This window comes from Myxine glutinosa, chromosome 11 (genome assembly GCF_964187855.1).
Source record: "Myxine glutinosa chromosome 11, kmMyxGlut1.1, whole genome shotgun sequence".
Lineage (NCBI taxonomy): Eukaryota > Metazoa > Chordata > Myxini > Myxiniformes > Myxinidae > Myxine > Myxine glutinosa.
The window spans coordinates 31121953-31149340 of NC_136271.1; the positions used below are offsets into that span (position 1 = coordinate 31121953).

Here is a 27388-nt window from a genome sequence, read left to right on the forward strand (position 1 = left end):
GTTGCTGTTGTTGGGTGATTTCGGCGCTCACTACATTGAGTTTGCGGCTCAGACCGAGCATTGTGCGGGTCGCAGTGCTTGGATACAGTTGGCGGGTACGATCTTATTCAATCTCTATCTCTTGGTATGATATGCGACATTGTTTTGTTTTCCTTTACGCGTCATGTATTTTTTTTTCCCTTGTCAGGGGATGAGGAAATGGACCTTTCTATTGGTCGAGTTATCGTCCATGACTATTCGTGTTTGCTCGGAGTTGTTCTTTGTGTTTAGGAATCCATTATTGATGATACATTCGGTGCGGCCGACCCGATTCTAATCGATATATATTGATGGAATTTTCCTTTGGCTCTTGCCTCAGCTTGACGCAGTTTCGGTGACGTTTCTCCTGAATCGGATCGATTTGGGTTTATGGTTTTGATTTGCGGATTTAGCGTTACGGTTTGTATCAACTATCATTAGAGGGGGGGGGGGGGGGGGGGAGGGACTTGATTAAACTACTAGCTCTACCTTGTTGCTATGGTCTTAAATTGGGTAACAAGCCACACCCCCTTAGACGTGGAGCGTTGGGGGGGGGGGGGGGGGGCACTCGTGTGGCGGGGACACTTAGGCCATGCCCCCTTGGTCAAAAACAGTAGGTTGGCAACCATTGTGCGGGGTCGATGGACCCGATGGCCTCCTGCATTGAAGTTCCTTTTAAGGGAACTTTCAATTTTATTTGATATCCTCACGTGACGTTTAAATTGCACAAGTTGGTTTTGATTATCCTTTTTGTTATGGCTCCGCCTCCGAAGGTGGCATTATATTGTTTTCTGGTTGTCCGTCCGTCAGTCCGTACGGGCTAAACCTCGTTTTTGTCAGCAACCATATGTCCGATTGAGACGAAACTTTCAGGGTCGGTGTGACACCTATGCGGAATGTTTTATCATAATGAATAATAACTAGCCGAAACCCGTGGAACATCCACGGAAGGGAGGATGTGGTGCATGGATAGAGTGTACCATTATGGATGGCATAGGGGATTTGCTTGTCAGAGTAAGTTAGGAAGAAAGATGAGAATGAAGAGTGCGTATATGAACAACGATCGCCGACACCGGCACAAATGCATGCTCTGGATTGTCCACTTAGTGGACGGCTTGCTTTCGCCTTCGCCTGTCCAATCAGCGGACGGCTTGCTTCGCCTTCGCCCAGCAGACGCCAATACGATGGCGTCGTAAGATGGTGTCGTATCGGTAGTTAATCGGATGCTTTTGGGCCCCAACGTCAGATAATTCAGATTTTTCGAGTATGTCTGTACGTGACAAACAAAGAGCGAGGTTCGTAGATCGTAAATCCATTAGTGCCATGGGCATCGGGTCACTGGGTGCAGCGTAAAAGGGATAACAAAGTCGAGTCCTTACGCTATTATTATATAGATAATAATACATTTATTTTATATAGCGCTTTTCAAGAAGCCCAAAGAATTGTGACGTCATAGGTCACGTGGTATGGCAGCCATCTCGGAATAAACGCAAATAATGAAAAAAACATTTCTCGGAAACTGCTGAATGGAAAAATTTTAAACTTGGCACATTGTCAAGTACTCCCAATGGGGAACAAAAGCATGATAATGATGACACCATAGGTGGAGTGGTATACCAGCCAAAAATGTTTTAATCTAATTCCTTATCCTAAAAATCTTTTTAAAATCCCCCCAAAAAAAACATCTTCTCCCAAACCACCAAATTGATTGACTCAAAACTTTACGTTGTCATTGACTAGGCATGGTGATTGAAAGATAATCACAAAAACATCATTGGTCACATGTTGTGATAGCCATATTGGATTGAAGGAAAATATTAAATAATTATGTCTGAAACTGCTTCACCGATCGATGTGAAACCTGTCATTGCTGGTAAAAATGTGATACTTGAAAGCAGCTGAAGGGATTGAAATCAAAGTTGTTTATTTTTCAGTGTACGAGGGCATATACCCGTTGTGGGACTATGCAGAGGCATATTGGCGACAGTCGCATTGCTCTAGTCATCCATATATATATATATATATATATATATATATATATATATATATATATATATATATATATATATATATATATATATATATATACTAGCAGAAGTACCCGGCATTGCCGGGGGGGAGGGGAGAAGGGGGGGGGAGGGGAGAAGAGGGGGAGAGGGTGGGGGAGGGGGAGAGGGGGGGATGGGGAGGGTGAGGGATGGGAGGGGGAAGGGGAGGGAAGGGGAGGGCCAGTCAACAATGACGTTGTAGTTCTCATGGTCGGAGAGCAGCACAACAATCGCGACATCGTCCTGCATCTTCGCAAGAGCACGAAGCGGATTTTGGAGACTCACCGATCTTGTGACCCACGCCCTCCAGTACCGGCGTTGCCGGGCGGGGGAAGGGAGACCCGTACATTCCCAACCCGTACATTCGCCCTCTCGACTCAAGCTCGTATTCGATTCGTATTTGAAATCGAAAGGGGAAAGGGGAAATCCTTCGTATTCGAATTCGTAAACACGAAATATGAATTAAAATTTAATTCATATCGCACAAAATCGACACAAAACACGATCGCATAAAGGTTAAAAAACACAATGGCTTTTCGCCCTGAATTACGTGCAAACGTGTGACGTGTGATGGGATGGAACATCACGTGATCGCTCTGAGCGAATCAGCGAGCTGCTCGCACTGGCTGAGATTAGCGGGTCTTCGCTGAAATGCGCTGAGGTAAATATGAATAAAAAAATCTGGATCTCGTCAAATATGGTCTCAGCCATGTTCATCCCAGGCTCAATGGCCATGTCTATGCCAAATATCAAGCACGTGAGCCTCTCCGTTTCGGAGTCTATCGGTAACATTACACACACACACACACACACACACACACACACACACACACACACACACACACACACACACACACACACACACACACACACACAAACTGTGTTTTATATATATAGATATATATATATATATTGTTATTATTATTATTATTTTTTTACTACAAGGTCAAGGCTCATGGAAGAGCTGTGACACAAATCAAATCATGACACAGGATAAAGGGACAGGCAGGAGAAAGGGGGAAACAATGACAAACAAGGGATGCAGGTTACGATGAGGGTTGAGGGATAACGCAAGGGGTGGACTAGATGAATACATAAGCAAAATTTTGGGAGAGGTGGGGGTGGCTTAATGGGTGTAGAATAGATGGTTTTGGATGGTGATGACTTGAGATGGTGGTGAATAGCTGTCTTGGAGAGAATGATATTGAAAACTGTGTGGAAGGTGGGTCCACAGGTGGGAATAGTGGAATAAATGAGTTGAGATGAGCAGTGGTTCTGGATTTAGGCAGTTTCACTAGGAGGTGGTTGCTGGTGGACCACATGTGTCCTGCAGATACCATGCTTGGAGGGGGGAAGGGAAAGGGGGACAGCACAGAGAGGGTAGAAGACCAGAAAATTCAGGTGGAAGAAGACAGACCACAGACCTGCTGGTGATGGCAAAATGATAGGCCTAGATGGACTTGGCTTCATCATCAGAGATTCCAACTATCTTGAAAGGCTTGGTTTCCATGGTGTCAAGCTAAGCAAAATGTGAGGCAGGAGAGCCAGCCCAAAATTGAGAGCTGCGCATCAAAGCTGTGTCGGTGGATAGAAGCTCAGGTGTATCAAGGAAGGACTTTACACGATGGAGGATGCCCAGTCAGTGTCTGGCATTGGAGGCCAACTGAGAAAGTGGCTTGCCCAAGAAAGATAATGGCTAGGTAGAGTGACCAGGTCTGAATCCGAATTGATGATCTGAGATATGTGGCTGTTGGAGAAAAGGAATGAGTTTATGTCAACTGTGATTATGGATTCCATGACCTTCCTGATGATTGGAAGTAAGCTGATAGATCTCTAGTTGAGGGGATCAGTGTTTGCACCTTCTTTATTTAGTGCAGTGACGCTGGCTGATTTCCAAGCAGATGGAAGATAATAATAATAATAATAATAATGCATTTATTTTATATAGCGCTTTTCAGGAAGCCCAAAGACGCTTTGACAGAGTGCAAAACATAATGCATAGCAAAACATAAAAACAATTGCAAAAAAAGAAGAATCAATAGGGAAATATTCAAAGCACAAAGGAGGGAGAAGGAGAGGAGATAGTCAGGGGTTAGATGCTGTGCGTTAAATGTTGAATGCAGTGTTGAACAGGTGGGTCTTGAGTGATGTTTTGAATGTGGTGAGTGAGGAGGAGTCTCTGATGGTGTGAGGTAGCGAGTTCCAGAGGGTGGGAGCAGCGATGGAGAAGGCCCTGTCCCCCCAGGATCTAAATTTGGTCCGGATGGGGGGGGGGGGGGGGGGGTCAGGAGGTTGGTACCAGCAGAGCGGAGGTTGCGGGTGGGAGTGTGTCTGGAGAGGAGGTCAGCCAGGTAGGATGGGGCCAGGTTATGGAGGGCTTTGTAGGTCAAGAGGAGGATTTTGTACTGGATTCTCTGGGAGATGGGGAGCCAGTGAAGCTTGTAAAGGACGGGGGTGATGTGGTCACGGGTCCGGGAATGGGTGAGTAGACGGGCAGCGGAGTTCTGAATGTATTGGAGTTTATTGGTGATTGTTGAGGGTGAACCATAAAGGAGGCTATTGCAGTAGTCCAGACGGGAAGTGATGAAGGCGTGGATGAGGGTTTCTGCAGCCACGGAGGAGAGGGATGGACGGAGACGGGCGATGTTTTTCAGGTGAAAGAAGGCTGTCTTTGTGATCTGTTTAGTGTATTTGTCGAAGGAGAGGGTTTGGTCAAAGATGATGCCAAGATTCCGGATGTGAGGGGAGGTGGATACTGGGAAACCGTCGATGTTGAGGGCAAAGTTATGGGTGGACTTGGTGAGCGTTTTTGGGCCAATGATGATTATTTCAGATTTATCACAGTTAAGTTTGAGGAAGTTGATTTGAAGCCAGGATTTTATTTCAGTGATGCAGTTTGTCAGGATAGAGTGGGTGGCGGTGGAGATGGACTTGGTGGAGATGAAAAGCTGGATGTCATCGGCGAAGCAGTGGAATTGGAGACCATGACGGCGGATTAAGTGACCGAGGGGGGACAGGTAAAGGATGAAGAGGAGGGGGCCAAGAACTGAACCTTGGGGGACACCTTGGGGGAGGGGAGCAGTGGGGGATTTGCAGTTATTGATGGAGATGAACTGACGTCTGTCAGAGAGGTATGATTTAATCCAAGAGAGGGCAGTGCCGGTAATGTTAAAGGTGGTTTCAAGTCGGGTGAGGAGGATGGTGTGATCGATGGTGTCAAAGGCGGCGCTGAGGTCGAGGAGGATGAGAATGTTGAGGTTGCCAGCGTCAGAGGAGAGGAGAGGAGAAGGTCGTTGGTGATTTTGAGGAGAGCAGTTTCAGTACTGTGGTTGGAGCGGAATCCGGATTGGAATGTTTCATACAGGTTATTGGCAGAGAGGTGATGTTTGAGTTGAGTGGCTACAGCGCGTTCCAAAACCTTTGACAGAAAGGGTAGGTTGGAGATGGGTCTGAAGTTATTTAGGGTGTCAGGGTTTAGTCCAGGTTTTTTCAGAATGGGGGTAACAGCAGCAATTTTGAGGGATGGTGGGACGATGCCTGTATACAGGGAGGAGTTTATTGTTGCAATGATAAGTGGAGAGAGAGCAGGAAGGGAGGCCTTGACAAAGCTGGAGGGGATGGGGTCAAGAGTGCAGGTGGCAGTTTTCATTCCGATGAGTTCAGAGAGGTCAGTAGGGGAGACTGGGGAGAATTGAGACAGGGGATGGCAGGATAAGGGGGGGCAGGTGGTTTGAGGGGGAGCGGGTGCGGCGGTGGTCAAGCTGTTGTAGATGTTTTCAATTTTGCGTTGGAAGAATGAAAGGAAGGAGATGCAGTTGTCTATTGTGAATGACTGGGTGGTGGTGTTCAGGGGGCTGAGGAGTTTGTTTTTTGTAGAGAAGAGTGCTTTTGGGTTTCCTGAGCCAGAGTGGATAATTTGAGAGTAGTAGGCGGAGCGGGCATCTTTATAGTGTTGTATGTGGTCCTTGTAGGCCTGGGAGTGAACTGTGAGACCTGTTTTATTGCGGAGTCTTTCAAGTTGGCGAGCACGAGTTTTCATCAGGCGGAGTTCAGGGGTAAACCAGGGAGCAGAATGGGTGAAAGAAACTGTTTTGGTTTTCATAGGCGCAAGTTGGTCAAGGCAGGAGGAGAGAGTGTGGTTGTAGTAGTCAGTGAGGTCAGAAGGGGTGTGGAGGTCAACGAAGGGAGAAGTGGAAATTTTTTCAGAGAGGGTCGATGAGAATGAGGTAGGTGAAAGAGCGTTTAGCTTACGGAAGTTGATAGTGCGATAATGCCTTGGTGCTGGGGTGGGGATGTTGATGGTCAGAGTGATGGCTAGGTGGTCAGAGAGAGTGAGGTCGGAGCCAGAGAGATGGTGCAAAATTAGTCCAGTAGAGCAGACAAGGTCCAAAATGTGACCACGGTTATGGGTAGGAAAGTTGACATGTTGAGTGAGGTTAAAGCAGGTGAGTAAATCAGTGAAGTCAGTGGTTAGCGTGGAGTCAGTGGAGTCGATGTGGATATTGAAATCACCAAGGAGGAGGATTGAGGGGGAGAGGGAACATAGCTGGGTCAGAAAGTAGGAGAAGTCAGACAGGAATGATGGGTGTGGTTTGGGAGGGCGGTAGACAACAGCCATGACTGACTGTGTGTGACCAGAGAGTTTAAAAGCCAGGTGTTCAAATGATGGAGCAGATGAGATGGAGATGAGGTTGGTCTTGATGTCTTGTCGGTGAATAACGGCAATTCCACCACCTCGGCCCTCCGAGCGTGGTTTATTGATGTAAGAATATCCATTGGGTGTGGTGAGGTTGAGCGTGTAGTAGTCCAGTGGTTGTTGCCAGGTCTCAGTGAGACAGAGAAAGTCCAGTTTATTTTCCAGGATGTAGTCGTTCAGGATGAGGCATTTGTTGTTGAGGGACCGGGTATTGAACAGGGTGAGCTTGATGTTGTTTTGTACAGCGGGTATGAATCCAGGTGATTTGGCCAGAGTTCGCAGACAGGAGGTGCGATTTTGTGCGTTGTTGTGACCAGGTGTGTTGGGACGATGAGTGGGAGTGCGCTGAGCCGACCAGAGGATGGGGATGGAGTGACCTGATTGTAAATAAACAAACTTACGACCGGAGCCACGGTGAATGTACCTGGGTCGACGCAGGAGTCCATTCGATTTGATTGCAGAGATGCATGATGGGGTGGAGCGGGTTTTAAGCAGGAGAAGCCTTGCGGCGGAGTACCACAGAGCCATGCCAGCAGGAGCGAAGGGACGAGCACGAGGCCAAGGGTGAGGAGGCGAAACAATCGTCACAACCCACGGGAGTGGGCCCGAGGAAACAGCGAAGTAGCCGAGCAGGTGAAGCCAGGAGCAGAGCCGGGACCATGCAGAGGGCAGGCAGGAGCGAAGAGACGAGCACGAGGCCAAGGCTGAGGAGGCAAAGCGGCAAATGCAGCGGCAAACGACCGCCGCCGCTAATCAAGATCACGGCGGCCAACCGCCACCACCGCCGCTGCAAACAATAGGCACAACCCACGAGAGTGAGCCCGAGGAAACAGCGAAGGAGCCGAGCAGGTGAAGCCAGGAGCAGCAGAGCAGAGCCGGGACCATGCAGAGGGCAGACTCAATGGCCAAAAATCCGCCACGACCACCAGGAAAGCAAGATACGGACAATGGTCCAGTCAGAGAAGCGGCGAGCAAGTGACGCCAGCGTCCTCTCACGACCGGACCGGAAACGGAACCACTTAAGCTTCTACTATTAAACTCTTCTACTACTTCTACTAAGGACCGGAAACTCTACTTCTACTTCTACCACTTCTACTTAAGATCTACTATAAAGATGACCGAGCGCAAATGACAGGGTGAAAAGGGCACAGAAAGAGGAAATGTGAGCTGATGCCCTCCGGTCCAGTAGCAGAGTCAGAGCTGGCTGGGTGGGGGCCTGGTGCAGCAGGAAAGCCTGATAAGCATGGCACAACCTTCCCTGGCATTTGGTCTGGGAAACTCCTTCCCCATCCAGCCCCACCCTCTGGTGTGGGCTTTCAAAATTTCTGGAAACCACCCTTGGCCTTAATGTCCTTTGCCCTTCCTCTTTCGCTCGTTATTGCGCTATTGAGCTCGCTCCCAGTTTGGATGTGGAGCGACTTCTCATGACCAGTCACTTCAACAATACTGGTGTAAATGAGCCACGGCAGATGACACCCTTCTGTTGTCCTGTCAAAACTCCCATGTCCAGTCTTACGAGATGCTTTAAAAGGACATATATGACCGATTACAAAGGGTAAAACGTCAATAAACGTGTCAAACGGAATTGCGGTTTTAGAAACAGACATGAGGAGATGTTTGATGTTGTCTACTACATAAAAGTGTCAGGTATTGTAACTAATATCACATTTGATTACTTCACGCTTATTCCAAACAATCGTGAAGGAAATATCTGCGCTATTTTATGCATTATTAATCCCTCGGAGTCATTTTCACAACAATATATAGGTCGCCGACGACAGCGTCAAAACTGACAACCGCGTCAAAACTAGCGGTCATGCTGGCTGACTGATTCTGTCGTTCCAACTTGGATCATGGGCCTGGCTGCCATGATACCGATTTCCAATGGAACCACCGAGCCAGTTGATGCATCATGCTGATCGCTGTCGTGCGCCCGCTACTATAATGGCGACCGAGCGAAATCGCTGGGCGTAAGCACAGCCAGCCTCGTCCTAGGTGATAATCAACCAAACCCAATTTGCTCTGTAACGCTTCTCGAGATTACACTATGATACCTACGCAGCCATTCTCTATAGTTTGTCGTGAATGGAGTCACGAGGGTGACCACCAATGCCAATCGACATTGAATGCACTTCTGCTATTTTTATTTTTGTCTCGTGTTTGGTTGAACGCCGCACGAGGTTATTTTGATTTTGATACCTGTCTCACTTCTCTTCTTTCTTTGTTGTATTTTTAGATGACACGTTCAGACGTTTCGAAGCAATATCATCCAGGAACTCAACACTGTAATACAAGCTTTGCAGCACTTTCCGAAGATATGTTGAACAGTAGGTGTAAATCTGTGGCTGCACCTGCACAGCCGCTGCACAGGAATCGGGCACGGAGCAAGGTCCAGCTGCGGCGACCATCAGTATGTATTTTGGATGAAAGATTTTCCTCTTCCCCTTCCTCTTTTTATTTATTTATTTTTTGGCAGCTTGTAATATTGCTGTGTGAACTACTTGCTAGGCCATTTGCTTAGGAGCTATTATCAGTTTAGTGTGATGTTCAGAAGTGACACCTATTGGTGATATTGGCATTTTCAGGTGCATTTCCTGTTTAATTATTTAAAAAAATTAATTGACCATACTCTGGCCTAATGTTTAGTCAAATGAGCTCCTCCTGTGTTGAAGTTCCTCGTAAGGAAACTCCTTAATGATCTATCTTGTCCAAATTGCTGTCATGGGGAGAGGAGGTGGTTCATTGTGGGCCTGTGGAAATCTGTGCATTATCATGATAAATGCAGATTTGATGCAACCAGCTTTTGCTTGATCGTCGGTGAATCTCTCAAAGTAAAGCACGTCCTATATGCAATACTGGTCATGTGGTGATGTCGGCCCAGTGTGATAGATTGGCCTTGTGTTCACATGTGTGTGGAATTGTTTTTGACACTTTGTCAATGTAAAATGCTTGACCTACAAAGGGGTACCTTCATTCTGTCATTGCCCAGCATTTTGGTGTCGGAAGTTTGTTTGCATGTAATCCGGAATTGGTCCATATCGATTGCAAAAAATTGTTTCACAGTAAGTTTTTGGCGTTCATGTGAAAATATTTGTCTGGTCACGGGTCGGGCGTTCATATGAAAATATTTGTGTCTGGTCATGGGTCGTGAACGAGTTGGCATCACAAGAAGGAATTGTTGCACTGAACCAAGCGCCTGTGCAGTTCAAACATACTTGATTCATTGTCCTGGACAGATTAATCCCGAAACTGTCTTAACTTCCATTCTGTAAATCCCTAAATCCTTGAAACATTAAATTTACTTTGGACCTACATTGCTGTGTAACCTGCCTTCATAGTACTTAATTAATAGACAGGATGCAACTGACGTTCAAACAGTACGTAATTAATAGACAGGATGCAACCGACATTCAAACAGTACATAATTATTAATAATAATAATAATAATAATAATTCATTTATTTTGTATAGCGCGTTTCAAGAAGCCCAAAGGCGCTTTGACAGAGTGCAAAACATAATGCATAACAACACATGAAAACAACAATTGCAAAAAGACAAGAATCAATAGGGAAATATTTAAAGCAAAAGGAGGGAGAAGGAGAAGAGATAGTAAGGGGTTAAATGCTGTGGGTTGAATGTTGGATGCAGTGTTGAACAGGTGGGTCTTTAGTGATGTTTTGAATGTGGTGAGTGAGGAGGAGTCTCTGATGGTGTGAGGTAGTGAGTTCCAGAGGGTGGGAGCAGCGATGGAGAAGGCCCTGTCCCCCCAGGATCTGAATTTGGTCCGGATGGGGGGGGGGTCAGGAGGTTGGTACCAGCAGAGCGGAGGTTGCGGGTGGGAGTGTGTCTGGAGAGGAGGTCAGCCAGGTAGGATGGGGCCAGGTTATGGAGGGCTTTGTATGTCAAGAGGAGGATTTTGTACTGGATTCTCTGGGGGATGGGGAGCCAGTGAAGCTTGTAAAGGACGGGGATGATGTGGTCACGGGTCCGGGAATGGGTGAGTAGACGGGCAGCGGAGTTCTGAATGTATTGGAGTTTATTGGTGATTTTTTAGGGTGAACCATAGATGAGGCTATTGCAGTAGTCCAGACGGGAGGTGATGAAGGCGTGGATGAGGGTTTCTGCAGCCGTGGAGGAGAGGGATGAGCGGAGACGGGCAATGTTTTTCAGGTGAAAGAAGGCTGACTTTGTGATCTGTTTAGTGTATTTGTCGAAGGAGAGGGTTTGGTCAAAGATGACGCCAAGATTCCGGATGTGAGGGGAGGTGGATACTGGGATACCGTTGATGTTGAGGGCAAAGTTATGGGTGGATTTTGTGAGCGTTTTTGGGCCAATGATGATTATTTCAGATTTATCACAGTTAAGCTTGAGGAAGTTGAGTTGAAGCCAGGATTTTATTTCAGTGATGCAGTTTGTCAGGATAGAGTGGGTGTCGGTGGAGACGGACTTGGTGGAGATGAAAAGCTGGATGTTATCGGCGAAGCAGTGGAATTGGAGACCATGACGGCGGATTAAGTGACCGAGGGGGGACAGGTAAAGGATGAAGAGGAGGGGGCCAAGAACTGAACCTTGGGGGACACCTTGGGGGAGGGGAGCAGTGGGGGATTTGCAGTTATTGATGGAGATGAACTGGCATCTGTCAGAGAGGTATGATTTAATCCAAGAGAGGGCAGTGCCGGTAACGTTAAAGGTGGATTCAAGTCGGGTGAGGAGGATGGTGTGATCGATGGTGTCAAAGGCAGCGCTGAGGTCGAGGAGGACGAGAATGTTGAGGTTGCCAGCGTGAGAGGAGAGGAGGTCGTTGGTGATTTTGAGGAGAGCAGTTTCAGTACTGTGGTTGGAGCGGAATCCGGATTGGAATGTTTCATACAGGTTATTGGCAGAGAGGTGATGTTTGAGTTGAGTGGCTACAGCGCGTTCTAAAACTTTTGACAGAAAGGGTAGGTTGGAGATGGGTCTGAAGTTGTTTAGGGTGTCAGGGTTTAGACCAGGTTTTTTTAGAATGGGGTAACAGCAGCAATTTTGAGGGAAGGTGGGACGATGCCTGTAGACAGGGAGGAGTTTATTGTTGCAATGATAAGTGGAGAGAGAGCAGGGAGGGAGGCCTTGACAAAGATGGAGGGGATGGGGTCAAGAGTGCAGGTGGCAGTTTTCATTCCTATGAGGAGTTCAGAGAGGTCAGTAGGGGAGATTGGGGAGAACCGAGACAGGGGATGGCAGGACAAGGGGGGGGGGGGGCAGGTGGTTGGAGGGGGAGCGGGTGTGGTGGTGGTCAAGCTGTTGTAGATGTTGTCAATTTTGCGTTGGAAGAAAGAGAAGAAGGAGATGCAGTTGTCCACTGTGAATGACTGGGTGGTGGTGTTCAGGGGGCGGAGGAGTTTGTTTATTGTCGAGAAGAGTGTTTTTGGGTTTCCGGAGCCAGAGTGGATAATTTGAGAGTAGTAGGCGGAGCGGGAGAGGGCATCTTTATAGTGTTGTAGGTGGTCCTTGTAGGCCTGGGAGTGAACTGTGAGACCTGTTGTATTGCGGAGTCTTTCAAGTTGGCGAGCACGAGTTTTCATCAGGCGGAGTTCAGGGGTAAACCAGGGAGCAGAATGGGTGAAAGAAACTGTTTTGGTTTTTACAGGCGCAAGCTGGTCAAGGCAGGAGGAGAGAGTGTGGTTGTAGTAGTCAGTGAGGTCGGAAGGGGTGTGGAGGTCAACGAAGGGAGAAGTTGACATTTTTTGCAGAGAGGGTGGATGAGAATGAGGTAGGTGAAAGAGCGTTTAGCTTATGGAAGTTGATTGTGCGATAATGTCTTGGTGTTGGGGTGGGGATGTTGATGGTCATAGTGATAGCTAAGTGGTCAGAGAGGGTGAGGTCGGAGCCAGAGAGATGGTGCAAAATTAATCCAGTGGAGCAGACAAGGTCCAAAATGTGACCACGGTTATGGGTAGGAAAGTTGACATGTTGAGTGAGGTTAAAGCAGGTGAGTAAATCAGTGAAGTCAGTGGTTATTGTGGAGTCAGTGGAGTCCATGTGGATATTGAAATCACCAAGGAGGAGGATTGAGGGGGAGAGGGAACATAGCTGGGTCAGAAAGTAGGAGAAGTCAGACAGGAATGATGGGTGTGGTTTGGGAGGGCGGTAGACGAAAGCCATGACTGACTGCGTGCGACCAGAGAGTTTAAAAGCCAGGTGTTCAAATGATGAGGATGAGGCGATGGGGATGAGGCTGGTCCTGATGTCTTGACGGTGGATAACCGCAATTTCACCACCTCGGCCCTCTGAGCGTGGTTTATTGACGTAGGAATATCCATTGGGTGTGGTGAGGTTGAGTGTGTAGTAGTCCAGAGGTTGTTGCCAGGTTTCGGTGAGACAGAGAAAGTCCAGTTTGTTATCCAGGATGTATTCGTTCAGGATGAGGCATTTGTTGTTGAGGGACCGGGCGTTGAACAGGGTGAGCTTGATGTTGTTTTGAACAGCAGGGATGAATTCAGGTGATTTCGCCATGGTTCGTAGGCAGGAGGTGCGATTGTGTGTGTTGCTGTGACCAGGTGCGCTGGGACGAAGAGTGAGAGTGCGCTGAGCCGACCAGAGGACGGGGATGGAGTGACCTGATTGCAAATATACAAACTTACGACCGGAGCCACGGTGAATGTACCTGGGTCGTCGGAGGAGTCCATTTGATTTGATGGCAGAGATGCATGATGGGGTGGAGCGGGTATTGAGCAGAAGGAGCCTTGCGGTGGAGTACCGCAGAGCCATGTCAGGCAGGAGCGGAGAGACGAGACGGGGCCAAGGTTGAGGAGGTGAAACGATGGTCCCAACCCACGGGAGCGGGCCCGAGGAAACGAAGGAGCCAGGTAGGTGAAGCCAGGAGCAGAGCCGGGACCAAGCAGAGGGCAGGCAGGAGCAAAGAGACGATCACGAGGCCAAGGTTGATCACGGCAAAGCGGCAAATGCAGCGGCAATCGACCGCCGCCGCTACAAATCAAGATCACGGCGGGAAACCGCCACCAAACCGCTGCGATGGTCACAACCCACGAGAGCGTGCCCGAGGAAACAGCGAGCAGGCGAAGGAGCCGGGCAGGCGAAGCAGGGAGCAGAGCCGGGGTTATGCAGAGGGCAGACTCGATGGCCAAAAAATCCGCACGACCACCAAAAAAAGCAAGCAACTGACAGTGGCCCGGTCGAAGAAGCGGCGAGCATGTGACGCCTGTGTCCTCTTCATACCGGACCGGAAGAGCATTCAATAGACATATAGTGACATGGATTGATGGCAGCACTGTGGACGGCTTCACCAATCGAGTTTTTATTTATTATTATTATTATTTTTTTCGTAATATCTATTCCGATATATCGATAGATATAGAAAGATTGACTGAATAGTTTTTTTTTTGTTTTTTTTTACTTCCTGTGTTTGTGCAAACCAGTGACACGAGCATATACACCATGTGTGCAACAAAAATTAACATAACTCGAGAGTGTATGAAGAACAATACTTTTCAATATCCTCATGCACTGTCTGGACCCAATAGCTCTTAAATGAGGTATCATTCAGCCTTGTATGTACTGTGGTTACGTTTACCCCAATCAGATGCAACTTGCATATGTGTATATGTATATGTATATATATGTATGACTGTATATATTGTTACAGACGCGGTTGTGGATGTTGGTTTACCGAGCGGTTTGGTATGACCGCGTCTGCACGTTTACCCGATTATACTCGAACCTTGGCCGAGTCGCGCTACGCTAGATCAATGAAGGAAAAGGACACAACGGCTGGGATTAAAATGACACGACACCAGGGATACGGTTCTCAAGACCTCCGGAGGAGGTTATATTATGGCGGAAGGTTAGATTACAGGAATGAGAGGGACAGCATAGTAAGGTGGGCACTTAATTACGGTCTTATATAGTAGCCCCGACAGACGACAGATAAACAGGACAAAACTGACTCACACGGGGATTGATGGCAAGGAAAGCGGGTAGTCGATGGCTCAAGGTGCACCTTGGCTCAGGGGCAAAATCGACCCGGTCCGGTCCAGTAGATGCGGGGAGGTCGCTCAGCGCTCGGAGGTCGCGACTTGTCTCTTCTTCAAGCTCGGGGCGCATCTGACGTCACGTCCGGTAAGTCGCTGCGTATATCCGGCGGGGAGTGACACGCCCTCGGCTCGTTAGCTCCGCCCCAGATGGAATCGGCCCGTTGCTTCTCATTGGGTGCGGGGGTTACTGGCTCCGCCCTTGACGAGGGGCCGACAGGCAGCCCCTTCGTGGTAACCCCGTCGGCGCACATGGGTAATGGCGGCTAACCGAGCCGGAGTGAGGACGCACACTCCCCGCGCCGCGCCGCCCCCATTTCCTCTGTTGTTGTAGTTGTAGTTGTTGTTGTAGTTGTTGTTGTTGTAGTTGTTGTTGTTGTAGTTGTTGTTGTTGCATGGGGAAGATGGGAGGAGGTAAGGGGAGGTCCTAAACTCACTACTGGTGCCATACAATCACATTCTGGTGCAACGAAGAGTCAGAATTAATGGAAACGAGTCCTTAACTGACATAGACTAAGAATAACTAGCAAGATGTCCGAAAGTTGTCTACGTGAGATGCGGTGGACCTGGGCACGACATTTAATGGGGGAAAAAGGGGAAGGTCGGTTCTACAGAGTGTTATTTACAGGCAATGGGACTAGGGAATGGGGGATTGGGGATAGTTGGGGAGTATTGGGGAAATAGGGGAATATTTACAAGCGGATATGGAGGCCAAATGCCATATCCGCAACATTGCACCCTTCTCTACCCTCGGGGCGTCCCGACCCGATAAATTTTTACCTATTTTAGTGTGGCACTCAGATGTAGTTCCCTCTACTATTAACTCTACCCTGAGTGCGACAGTTTTACAGATATTCACAAATGAGTAAATATGTCCCCCTGCGACGTTGCACCCTTCTCCTCACAGAAACACGCCCACAGGATAACCGAATTGCGGAAAGAATTCGCAAACTAAACATACAGCCGGTAGGGAGCATTATTTACAAGACTACGCTGATATTTACACTACGATCCAGGACCTGTTTTTGGAGGAACACATGCAGATGTTATGCATAGAGAGAGCACGCATGCCAGCATCGATACACCAACCCACGAGTGCTCTGTGGCCTTACGGCCTTTAATAACGTGCAGAGCACCCCTTCCCAGCACCAAAAGCACCACCCCATCACACAGTCAGCACCATCCGGTGCAGTCACCATTGTTCAATGAATAAAAATAAATTCAACAACCCCTAACCCTGCAGGTGTCTCTTGCTCTTCGTGTGGTGCACTTGGCCTTCTGGCTTCTTTAAAAATAAAGAAAGGCGCCAACCGCGTCCATTTCTTTATTGTGGCCGTCAGGGGGCCAACTATTAGTGGTTCACCTGTTTGGCATAGGTGCCACGTTGACCCAGAGGTCCATCAATGGGTGGTGCTTGGCCGCAAAAGAACTGCGGTCCATGGTGGGCGGCCACAAACATTGCGGTCCATAGGTGTATCGATCCAGGCAGCAAGCAGCGAAAGTGCAGGCCCACAACTGCGGAGCCAGCACCTCTCTCTCCTCTCTCTCTGCCCCAAAGCCAGATCCTCGGAGGTGGGAGACAAAAGAAGCAGACAAGTGAGTAAGGTGGTAAGGGCGCAAAAGTGCACGCAATGCAAGGTAATGCACACTGGGGGCACATGGGAACCAGGTGAGACAGGTACGTTCCTACCGTACGCCCCCCCCCACCAGGTAACCTACATGGCCCCTCCCTTACCCCTTACTGTATCCACAAAACACAACACTACTGCACCCATCCAAATACCATTCTGCAACCGCACCACAAATGCCAATATCCAACCACAATTTACCTATACCCTCTGCCTAACACTTACACTACCCGCCCCGGGTACTCGTGAAAGGGGTCCACTCTTCCCCCATCCACACCTTCGCACCATGCACACCACTCCGTACCACTTACTCCAACTCTCTCCACACACCTTTACTTGCACACCTGTGCTCTCACACCTGGTGCCACCTGCACCCTTCTCTCCCCAAGAGCATTCGCGCTGATCCACAACACTCACTACTCATACACTGCTCCACACACCTGTCCAGTTGCACACCTGTGCAATCACACCTGTTCAATTCTCACACAGCATCATCTCACCTAACTACTCCCCTCTGAAACTTGCGCTTCCCAGTCGTCCCTTTAAACTATTGCGCTCCCACGTCATTATCATCCACACTAATCTACCTGCGTCCCCACTACAGGTATCAGTCACTAACTAAACTTAACGTCACCTAATGTCATCTTCGCTAGATCCCTACAATATAACCTAACCCACCCGGGCTAGTTTTCACTGCCATACACCCCATAAGCTATTGCTCCTTTGCCCCACTATGGGAAGGGTGGCAGGGATGCCACCCTTACCCACCGGGCCCATCGCTCCCTACCAATTTTGCACATCAAATTTCCACAAATCAAAAATTTGCCAATCACTACCCATCATCTGTCAATCATTACTGCCAATCCCTTGCCAATCATCAAATTTTGTTTTTCTCTAATTTTGGGTCCAAAACACTAACCTCATCACCAAGTCTACTCACTAATGCCTCTCGGTGCGCCAACTCCTATCCAAAGCCCGGCTTCGTAAAGCCAAGCCATGAATGCGGGTTGTTCTGTGCCAGCGGCTGGATGCGTCCGGCATTCGGTGCAGGGACGGGGGCTTACCCGTGCCGAGATCCCACGCACCATCTCGGCGTGGAGCCATCCAATGTCCCGATCTCGACCTGCCGGAATACCTCAACAAAAAGTGGTCGCCATGACGACCCTTTCTATCGGGCTGCCCGCTCCGCCTAGTGGAGCACGGACGCGGCCGTTCAAAGCGAGGCCCAGCACGCACCGAGGGCCCGATTCGGCTAAAAGTCGCTCTAACCTCTAAACCGGTTACCGTCGATGCTTCACCTGGACGCTTACACCCCGCAGCCCGTTCCTTGCTCACACATCCAGCCGTGCCCATGCTCCTCGTTGGAGCACGGACGCGGCCGTTCAAAGCGAGGCCCAGCACGCACCGAGGGCCCGATTCGGCTAAAAGTCGCTCTAACCTCTAAACCGGTTACCGTCGATGCTTCACCTGGACGCTTACACCCCGCAGCCCGTTCCTTGCTCACATCCAGCCGTGCCCATGCTCCTCGTACCTTTCCTTACACACCCAGGTACCCTCATTCCACTCACAGCCTTGGTCACACACCTGACCACCGAACACTTTGGCACACATTCGTTGGTCGCACACCTCACCAACACACCTCTTCGCGCCCCCTCCTCGGTCACCTCCTCTGTGACAATCACAGGTGTGCTCTCATTCGCACACCCAACCACGTGCCTCACCACCAACTCCAGCGTGCATTCCCACTCACACTCTACCATTCCAGGTGTGCATCCTTCCATTCCAGGTGTACATCCTCGCTCACCTGTCACAACCAACTCACTCTCCTTGTCACTCTCAATACTCTCACCTCCATTCTTGACAGCGCACTCACCCTTACTCTTGACAGCGCACTCTTTCCCCATGCACCTGTCCGTCACACACCTTTCTCGCGCACACTCTCCCGTCACACCCTCTGTAACACTTACCACACCGCGCTTCCATGTGCCCCCTCGCACACGCGCTACGACCGACTCACTCTCGCCAGCACCCTCACTCCTTGGCACGCACTTTTTCCTCACACACCCCAGAGTCGGACTTTCTTGCACACCTCCTTTTTCGCACACCAGACCTGTCGCACACTTCACCAACGGCCTCTCACGAACACCCGGGTCTATCTCGACCCCCAAGCTTCTTAAATCCCCTGGCGCATCATACGCACGACCATATTGGTCACCACTTACACCGGGTCCTCTTCCTCTTCGCTTCTCCTCCATCACCTGCGAATCCCTCATCCGGTTAATGAGCACATCATCACGATCCAAACACAGACTTTGGACCAATTCTTTTATCTCCTCTTTTATCTCTTTCTTATCCCCTCTCCGTCGCTTCTTAATTTCGCTCACCCCTTCTTCCACTTCTTCTAATTTCTGCTTCACCTCTTTTATTTCCCGGTACGTCTCCTCAAGCTCATCCTCTAAGGCTACCTTGACCGTTTCCATGTGCGTTCTCACCTGCCGGTCCGTCGTCTCCATTACCTCTATCACCTCGTCCAACCTCGTTGTCAATCCCTCACGTACCATCTGACATTCCCTCTTCGTCGCTATCAAGTCGTCTTTTAGTTCTTTCTGTGTCGCTTTTAAACCTCCTAATACCGCAGTGTTCCTTTGAACCTGCTCCACTAACTCCGTCTGTCCCACCGTCAGCTGCTCCACCTCCTGCGTCAGGTCCTCGATGCCCCCCTGCAATTTTACAGTCCCCTTTCTCACCTCCTTCTCCATGTGCTCCTTACAGTGCCTCACCTCCTCGCGCACTCCTCCGACCTCCTCACTCACCCCTCTTCTGATCTCCTCTCCCATCACTTGCATCTCCTGCCCAGATGCCACCCTCATCTGCTCCATTTCCTCCCTGTGAGCATCCAGTTTGGTTTCTACCCCCATTCTGACCCCCTCTATCTGCTGCCCCATTTGTTTAACTTCCCTTTCCGCTTGGTCCCTCATGTCCCTCAATTTGCCTTCCATGGTGTTTTCTAACCCCTCTAACCCTTTTTGCATCCCTTCCATTTGATTCTCTTGAGCGGCCATTCTGTTTTCTACCCCCGTTAACCCCTCCTGTATTTCCCCTAATCTATTGTCTAATTTCCCAAATTTCTTGTCTAATCCCTTAAAATTATTGTCTAACTTCCCAAATTTCTTGTCTAACCCCTCACCGGTACCCCTCGCTTCGTCCCTCATTACCCCCAATTGCTCACTCTGAGCATCCATCCGGTTCCCCATTACCCCCATTTGGTTTCCCATCACCCCCATTTGGTTTCCCAACCGCTCACTATCAGCCCTCATTCCCACCATTTGGTCTCCCATTTGTTCCATAAGGGCCCTCATTTGCAGGAGGAAAAGGTTCGAATCCACCAGGGGCGCTGCCACGGTCGCGGGCGCGGTGACCAGCGAGGCGCCATTTTGCGCTCCCGCAACGTCGGGCGCAACGACGCTATTTTGTGCGTCTGCTACCCTCACTGCTTCACTCTCCTCGCGTCCCTCAATTTGGTCCTGGACCGACCCTGCCTCACTCTCCTCTACCGGAACCCAGCTGTCTTGATCCGCCATAGCGCGACTTTCAAAATTCGGGTTTTTATATTTGGTAAAACACAATCGAATTTCGTCTTTATAATTTCGAGCGCGGGAAACGCGCTCCGGATCGAATTCTACCTCCCAACACCAATTGTTACCCTAGTGGTACAATTGGTGTTCCAAAATTTGGGCCTAATAAATTTAGTCCCAGGTCCGAATCCGACACTCCTGACACCAATTGTTACAGACGCGGTTGTGGATGTTGGTTTGCCGAGCGGTTTGGTATGACCGCGTCTGCACGTTTACCCGATTATACTCGAACCTTGGCCGAGTCGCGCTACGCTAGATCAATGAAGGAAAAGGACACAACGGCTGGGATTAAAATGACACGACACCAGGGATACGGTTCTCAAGACCTCCGGAGGAGGTTATATTATGGCGGAAGGTTAGATTACAGGAATGAGAGGGACAGCATAGTAAGGTGGGCACTTAATTACGGTCTTATATAGTAGCCCCGACAGACGACAGATAAACAGGACAAAACTGACTCACACGGGGATTGATGGCAAGGAAAGCGGGTAGTCGATGGCTCAAGGTGCACCTTGGCTCAGGGGCAAAATCGACCCGGTCCGGTCCAGTAGATGCGGGGAGGTCGCTCAGCGCTCGGAGGTCGCGACTTGTCTCTTCTTCAAGCTCGGGGCGCATCTGACGTCACGTCCGGTAAGTCGCTGCGTATATCCGGCGGGGAGTGACACGCCCTCGGCTCGTTAGCTCCGCCCCAGATGGAATCGGCCCGTTGCTTCTCATTGGGTGCGGGGGTTACCGGCTCCGCCCTTGACGAGGGGCCGACAGGCAGCCCCTTCGTGGTAACCCCGTCGGCGCACATGGGTAATGGCGGCTAACCGAGCCGGAGTGAGGACGCACACTCCCCGCGCCGCGCCGCCCCCATTTCCTCTGTTGTTGTAGTTGTAGTTGTTGTTGTAGTTGTTGTTGTTGTAGTTGTTGTTGTTGTAGTTGTTGTTGTTGCATGGGGAAGATGGGAGGAGGTAAGGGGAGGTCCTAAACTCACTACTGGTGCCATACAATCACATTCTGGTGCAACGAAGAGTCAGAATTAATGGAAACGAGTCCTTAACTGACATAGACTAAGAATAACTAGCAAGATGTCCGAAAGTTGTCTACGTGAGATGCGGTGGACCTGGGCACGACATTTAATGGGGGAAAAAGGGGAAGGTCGGTTCTACAGAGTGTTATTTACAGGCAATGGGACTAGGGAATGGGGGATTGGGGATAGTTGGGGAGTATTGGGGAATATTTACAAGCGGATATGGAGGCCAAATGCCATATCCGCAACAATATATATATATATATATATATATATATGTATGATGTATGCATGTATGCATGTATGCATGTATGCATGTATATATATATATATATATATATATATATATATATATATATATATATATATATATATATATATATATATATATATATATATATATATATATATATATATATATATATATATATATATATAGTCGTGTCAGCCCCGGGGGTTAGGCGGTTAACACTGCTGGATGACGAATAGCTGTAACGGTCCTTAATTCCGAGGCGCATAACTGAAACTGTCGGTAGGTCCTTTGTGCGTGGGTGAAGGAACCACAGCGCTTACCACAGACGGAAGCCGCACGGGTTTATTCTCAGAACCACGAACAGAGAAACACGACAACAAATAGAATACAACAATAAGTAATTTAATGAAAATAAATGTGGAGGTGAATCGAATATTTCCTACAGTGAGACGTCTCCACCCAGACACAAAAACAGACAAGGGGAAACATAATAAAATAAAATTCCCCTAGCCGGCCAGCACTCAGCTCTGGTCCAAGATTGGTGCTTGTGGATTGTGGTGATTGGCGGTCGTCAAAACTGGTCAGGTCGGCAGGGCAGGATGAGGACTGCCAATGAAAGGACCGTGCGTCAAAGCCCCCACAATGGCACCGATCAATGACGCGAGCACACCGAAGAATGCCAGCTGTCTGTTCGAGTGAAGGGACTAACAATGACAAACCTTCCCGTTCGTGCAGAAACAAGAGACCACACCGAGAGCAGAGACGCGCTCTTCTTCTTCTTTCCTTTTCTCCAAAGTGCACACTAGCCAGAAGCACCAGCACAAAAGCGACCGACGGGGACAAAAGCCAGACCGAGAGAGAGAGTGGGGGATTCTTCTTCTTGTTCTTCTCCTGCTCGAACTTTCCCTGTGACGTCATTCCGACCAATTGCCGAGTTCCACTGAATCGCCCCATGATCGGGCTCGACCAATGACGAACTTCGGGGCGTGGCCTTTTTCCTTACTAGGTTGGTAGGCGGAGTTTAATTGTCGATCGAGAACGTTCGGCTTCTGTCGGCATGGTGTCTGTTATGGTTGGTTAATGGGCGGTTGTTGTTATAACAAGCGTGAGTTTTTATGGATGGTTTTATGGCCGGCCTTGTTGCAGTTGTCAAAAAAAATGTAGGGAAAAGCCACAGGAGGCAATCACAAACTGGGGGAAAACTACCTTAACCGCTATGTAGTTGACATACCTCCACCTCCCATGTGAAGACAATCTTAAGCTCCAGTTTCCCTACTTAATACATCGAGATGTCTCCTACGCATCCACGGTCCATGCTAATAGTATACAATCCTATCTTTTCTATGAGATTTCATCATCTACCCCCACAAACGTAACTATTACACACATATAATTTGCGCTGTTGGTTTTAATGTCCTTGTTGAACTTGTATGCACTCTTGAATGCAATGAGTTGAAAACTGGCGGTTACAAGTACTCGGTGTGCACGGGGAAGTTTTAGGAGGTTTATATATATATATATATATATATATAACGGGTTCGGATGCCACATATCCCGGATGCCACACATTTTAATAAGAGAACACAACAAAGCAGAGATGCTGAGCATGACTAATATGGTGATTTTTTTTTCCACTCTTTCAGAATGACATTTCCACTACACCTGTCAGCCATGATGCACCCAGGCTGCTGCTTCCTTCCGGGGCATACGCTGGTGCTAGATTCAGCGATTCTCCCTCGGCACACACCCTGCCGCCACCTCCACGCCACTGGGTAACAGATGGTTCCAAAGGAGATGGCAGGATCGAAAGGGGAAAAGTAAAAGGCACCTGGACTGCAGAGAGCGATTCTGCCTGGCATGAAGATTGCTTCCAGCATATGACCCTGGTTCTGAAAAACATACTGAAAGTCCAGGCCTGAGCAAGCAGATGCAAACACAAGCCATGTTGCCAACTTGCTTCATCCCGGTTCGCAAAGAACTTTCCCATCGTAACACTTTTGAATTGTCACGTCACTCACTTGCACACACATTTCTTCCTTTTGTGCCTTTTCCGTAATCCTACATTACTTACGCACGCACATGTACACAAACACACATGAACCTCACAACACCGCATCAGAAAAGACACAAAGCTGGTGGTGCTCTGCATCTGCACTGATAAAGGCTAGCGGTGAAACGGTCAATGCGCCGTGTACCCCATGCGTCCTTGGCCATGTACTGCCCACACGTTGAACGTTGGGATTACGGTGCATAATCCAAGAATCAGCGTGGCCAAAAAGTTCCGTGTAACCATCCGGTAGACACTTTTTGCGTGTAAATGAATGCGATTTGCACAGGTGCAAGTAAAAATTGCATATTTTAAATTAAATAGGGAGAGTTTTACAGTTCTTGGCACTACGCCAATCAAAGCCAAAAGTTTAGGAATACTAAAAGAATCCACAGCAGACTTCCATTGATGATATAGCAGACATGTCAGCAGAGCCTCTTTTTAATTTAGAAATGGATGAGGTTGTTTTAATTTCTGTTTTGAGCATTTATATTGTTTTATGGAAAAGGTTATGGTGGTTGCAAAATATGGGCCTGTGGGATAGCTTAGAGGTACGCACACTCCCCTTTGAGCCATGTAGCCTGGGTTTGAATCCCGACCCAGCTATAAACTACCAGCCTGGCGTCTCGCAGGCAGGACGAGGCATCAATGTGCGTGCCGTCCGTAGGTGGGACGTTAAGCGGGACGACCCGTCCGGCAGCACTGGTCGTTCGTTGGTGGACGTTAAAGATCTCGTGGTGTCTTTCGCTAAAAGTAGGTGAGCTATCTTCGACACCATGACCAAATTCCTGCCACCTTCAGTTGAATGCCAGGCCTTAGCAGCTGATTTGTGACGCTTTGGCCAAAAACATTCCTTAGCCGACCCCATTTAAAGATTGGAATCATCAAGGCCGTTGTAGTCGTAACGTCCCAAGCTCGATCTATGAATTATCACTTGCAGCCCGAACATAATTCAAGGTGGCATAGTAGTGTTTAAATACAAGTTAATTACTTCTTGGGACAGCTGGGGTCGAGTTATTGCTTTGTTGTATTAAGGTGGCTGCGAGTTTCCAGGCGTTCATACTTGCGATACGTGATTTGGCGAATTGTTGCTGGATTTGTGAGCTTAAAATATGCAGTTACCTTGGACCAGGACGTTGGTTGGTATTTTAAATTGGCAACATTGAGGTGGTCACACTCCTCTTTGATAACTGTAAATCGTTTGTCTATTCTGTTTTCAAGTCTATGTTCCTGGATTTGACTTTTACAAATTATTTTCACTAGAGAAATACCCGTGCTACGCACGGGTGGGAGGCCATGCCACATCCTGCTGATACTTGCTCCCGCATGACTTTATTTTCCCGGGTGCCGCACAAACGGCTGCACCGATCGAGATTTAACGGATGTTTATATAAATCGTTTAAAAGAAAAAAAAGCCTTCAATTTCCGATATTTAGCCTTTTCATTTGGGCCTCCCAATTGAAGCCCCGCCCATAGGGCGGGCACCGTTGCTCGACGTAAGAAGACGTCACAATGAACGTCACGCAAATGTTATGCGGGAGTCCAAACCTGAGAATGCTGGACACTAAAGCTGAAATTGGGGAAAACTAAATAGCCTATTTTACTCCTGGGGATCCCAGGATTATCCACCCAAAATATCTTTGCGATCGGTTCAGCAGTTTTTACGGTACCTTCGAACGGACAGACAGACAGACAGACAGACAGACAGACATTTGGTGAATTATAGTAAGATTCAGTGGCTTGTTCCTTTTTTTTTTTTTTTTTCCCCCCTCCCCTGATTCAAAAATAATTTGTCTGTCTTGGATTACCCCAGCAACCAATTTTTAATCACCGACAGGATTGCAGGATTTTTATTATTTGCTCAGTTGCCTCTGCCACAGGCAGCGCCTCATATATGGTGGCCATGACGACGTCACTTTCAGAGCAGAAAAAGAAATTTGTTGGAAAATACGATGGAGTTGAGACAGTTTTAAAGCGTTGTCAGTTGCGCACGGCCAATTCTATCCTGCATCCTTCGTACCTGACTACTTCCTTGTACGTGATGGCCCAAAGCAAATCTAGAGTGGATCGACATCTATCTGGATTTATTTTTGGGATTTTTTTTTTTTTTTTTCCTCAAGTTGAACCTGACTAATTCACCAGAATCGGAGGGGGATATCCAAAATGCAAATATCATTGGCATTTTAAGTTCTAATGGATTCCTCAAAGCCGAGATGAAACTTCGTGCAGGCACGTGTGCGCTATTAATCACGTTACATTTTCAACGATGGCGCTCCATCGCAAATCCCCCCATAAAGAAAAGTTGAAAGATAGCAAAAAGTTCCACCAGGAATGATGCAGTATCAAGTTTTGAGTTTTAAAAAAATCTTCTTTTTTGCATTGATGGGTATGCCTCCATCATCTGATTTTTTTTATTTTTTATTTTTTTTTGTTATGGCTATAGCCTATAATACTTTTTTTGAGAGAAGTACCACTGAAAAAAAAAAATTCCCTTCCCCATAACTTTGTCTTGGCCTTGTAAGAGGAACCAGACTTTAGTTTGGCCTTGGTCTAGTATGTCAAAATAAATCCACTAGGTCATGCAGAACAGGCCTTACAGTAAAATAAATTGAGCTTCAAGTTTTGCTTTTCCAAGTGGAACAACTTAAATGCTAGATTGTTATCTTTTATGAACCAATAGGAGGGATGATGATTTTTTAAATGGAGCAGAGGCTTTTATTTAAAACTGCATTTAAGGAATTGGCTCCATAATCGACTCCGATTTGAGATGCAGAATAATCTCAAACATTGATAAACACCTCGAATTGTAGAATGGGCTGGCAGGATGGTTTAGAGGTATACACACTCACCTCAAAGCTGTCTAGACTGGGTTTGAATCCCGACCCAGCTATAAACTGTCATCACCCTGTTGCACAGACAGGGCGATTCATAAATGTGTGTGCCGTCCCTTGGATGGACGTTAAACTGGGATTCCCGTCTGCCAGCATGGGTTGGTGGACGTTAAAGATCCCACGGTGCCATTCTATCGCCGGCATCCTGAACAAATTCCAAATTTCTTCCCTGACTTCCTGAGTGGGAGTGGTGACCCGACTGGTTCAGCAGAACCAACGTTCCGCATCGGGCATGGTACATGGTGATAAATTGTCAAACAAATTTTGGTGGGAGAGCTTAATCTGGAGTTCCTCATAACATTGCTTCACAGCTTTTATGGAATTGGGAGAGGGAGGGAGGGAGGGATGGTTTTGTGCTTGCGAAATTGTCCTAGGATCAATCACCACGTCTGCTCTCCGAGCAAGAAACTTTTTCGAGTAAAATAATTGGGTTTGATTGAGGCCGCATGAGTATTGGTGATTCATCGGTAACTGGGAAAGGGGTCAGAGGGGTGGAGGGGGGATTAAGAAGCAATGAGGGGGTTAGGGTTGATAGGCATTTGTGGGATTGAAAGAAAGAGGGTTTAAAGTTACTATTGTCAGCTGGAGCGACTTTGACTACCGGGCTAACCTTCTTGTTGAGGGATCTGGAATAGGTGAGACTTTGCCAATGTTAACTTGGATATTTATTCAATGAACATTTACCAAGTTCAACTTGGATGTTTAAACGAGGAATATACGATTGGAAAAAGTAGCGTATTTGCAATTTTAAGTGGAAAACATTTTTGAAGTCGATCCTGATGTTTAACGTATTTCCAGTTGAATTTTTTTTTTTTTTGTCGGGTGGGGGGGGGGGGGGGGGGGGGGGGTGTTGATGATAGGATGGCACAGAGGTAGCGCACCTTTGAGCTGCCGAGTCTGGGTTCCATTCCAAACCTGGCTATAAACGGCCAGGTCGGTGCTTCCCAGCTGAGTATTCCATCACAAGATGCACTGTCCCTTGGACGGAAGTTACGCTGGGCGCTCTGTCTACTCGCATTAGTTCATGGACGTTAAGGATCTCACTGTATCCTTTACGAAGCGTAGGCAAGCTGTCGCCGGCACCCTGAACAAGTTACTAATTCATACCCTAACTGGGGATAGCAAGTGTC

The 27388-nt window shown here is 48.1% G+C and overlaps 1 protein-coding gene across 1 annotated transcript; it reads left to right on the forward strand.

The window, feature by feature from the left end:
• On the forward strand, nt 1-25597 carry LOC137436540 (uncharacterized). Its single transcript, XM_078786515.1, has 3 exons — nt 1-124; nt 8999-9172; nt 22964-25597. Exons 2-3 carry the CDS (start codon nt 8999-9001, stop codon nt 23237-23239), a joined length of 450 nt encoding a protein of 149 aa, XP_078642641.1. The 5' UTR covers nt 1-124; the 3' UTR covers nt 23240-25597.
• Nucleotides 25598-27388: the final 1791 nt, after the last annotated feature.

Bases quoted from the DNA above. Each gene is read 5' to 3' on its own strand.
- LOC137436540 (XM_078786515.1), top strand. From the start codon at position 8,999: ATGACACGTTCAGACGTTTCGAAGCAATATCATCCAGGAACTCAACAC. The intron at 9,173-22,963 runs GTATGTATTTTG...CCACTCTTTCAG, and splicing joins TCCAGCTGCGGCGACCATCA to AATGACATTTCCACTACACC.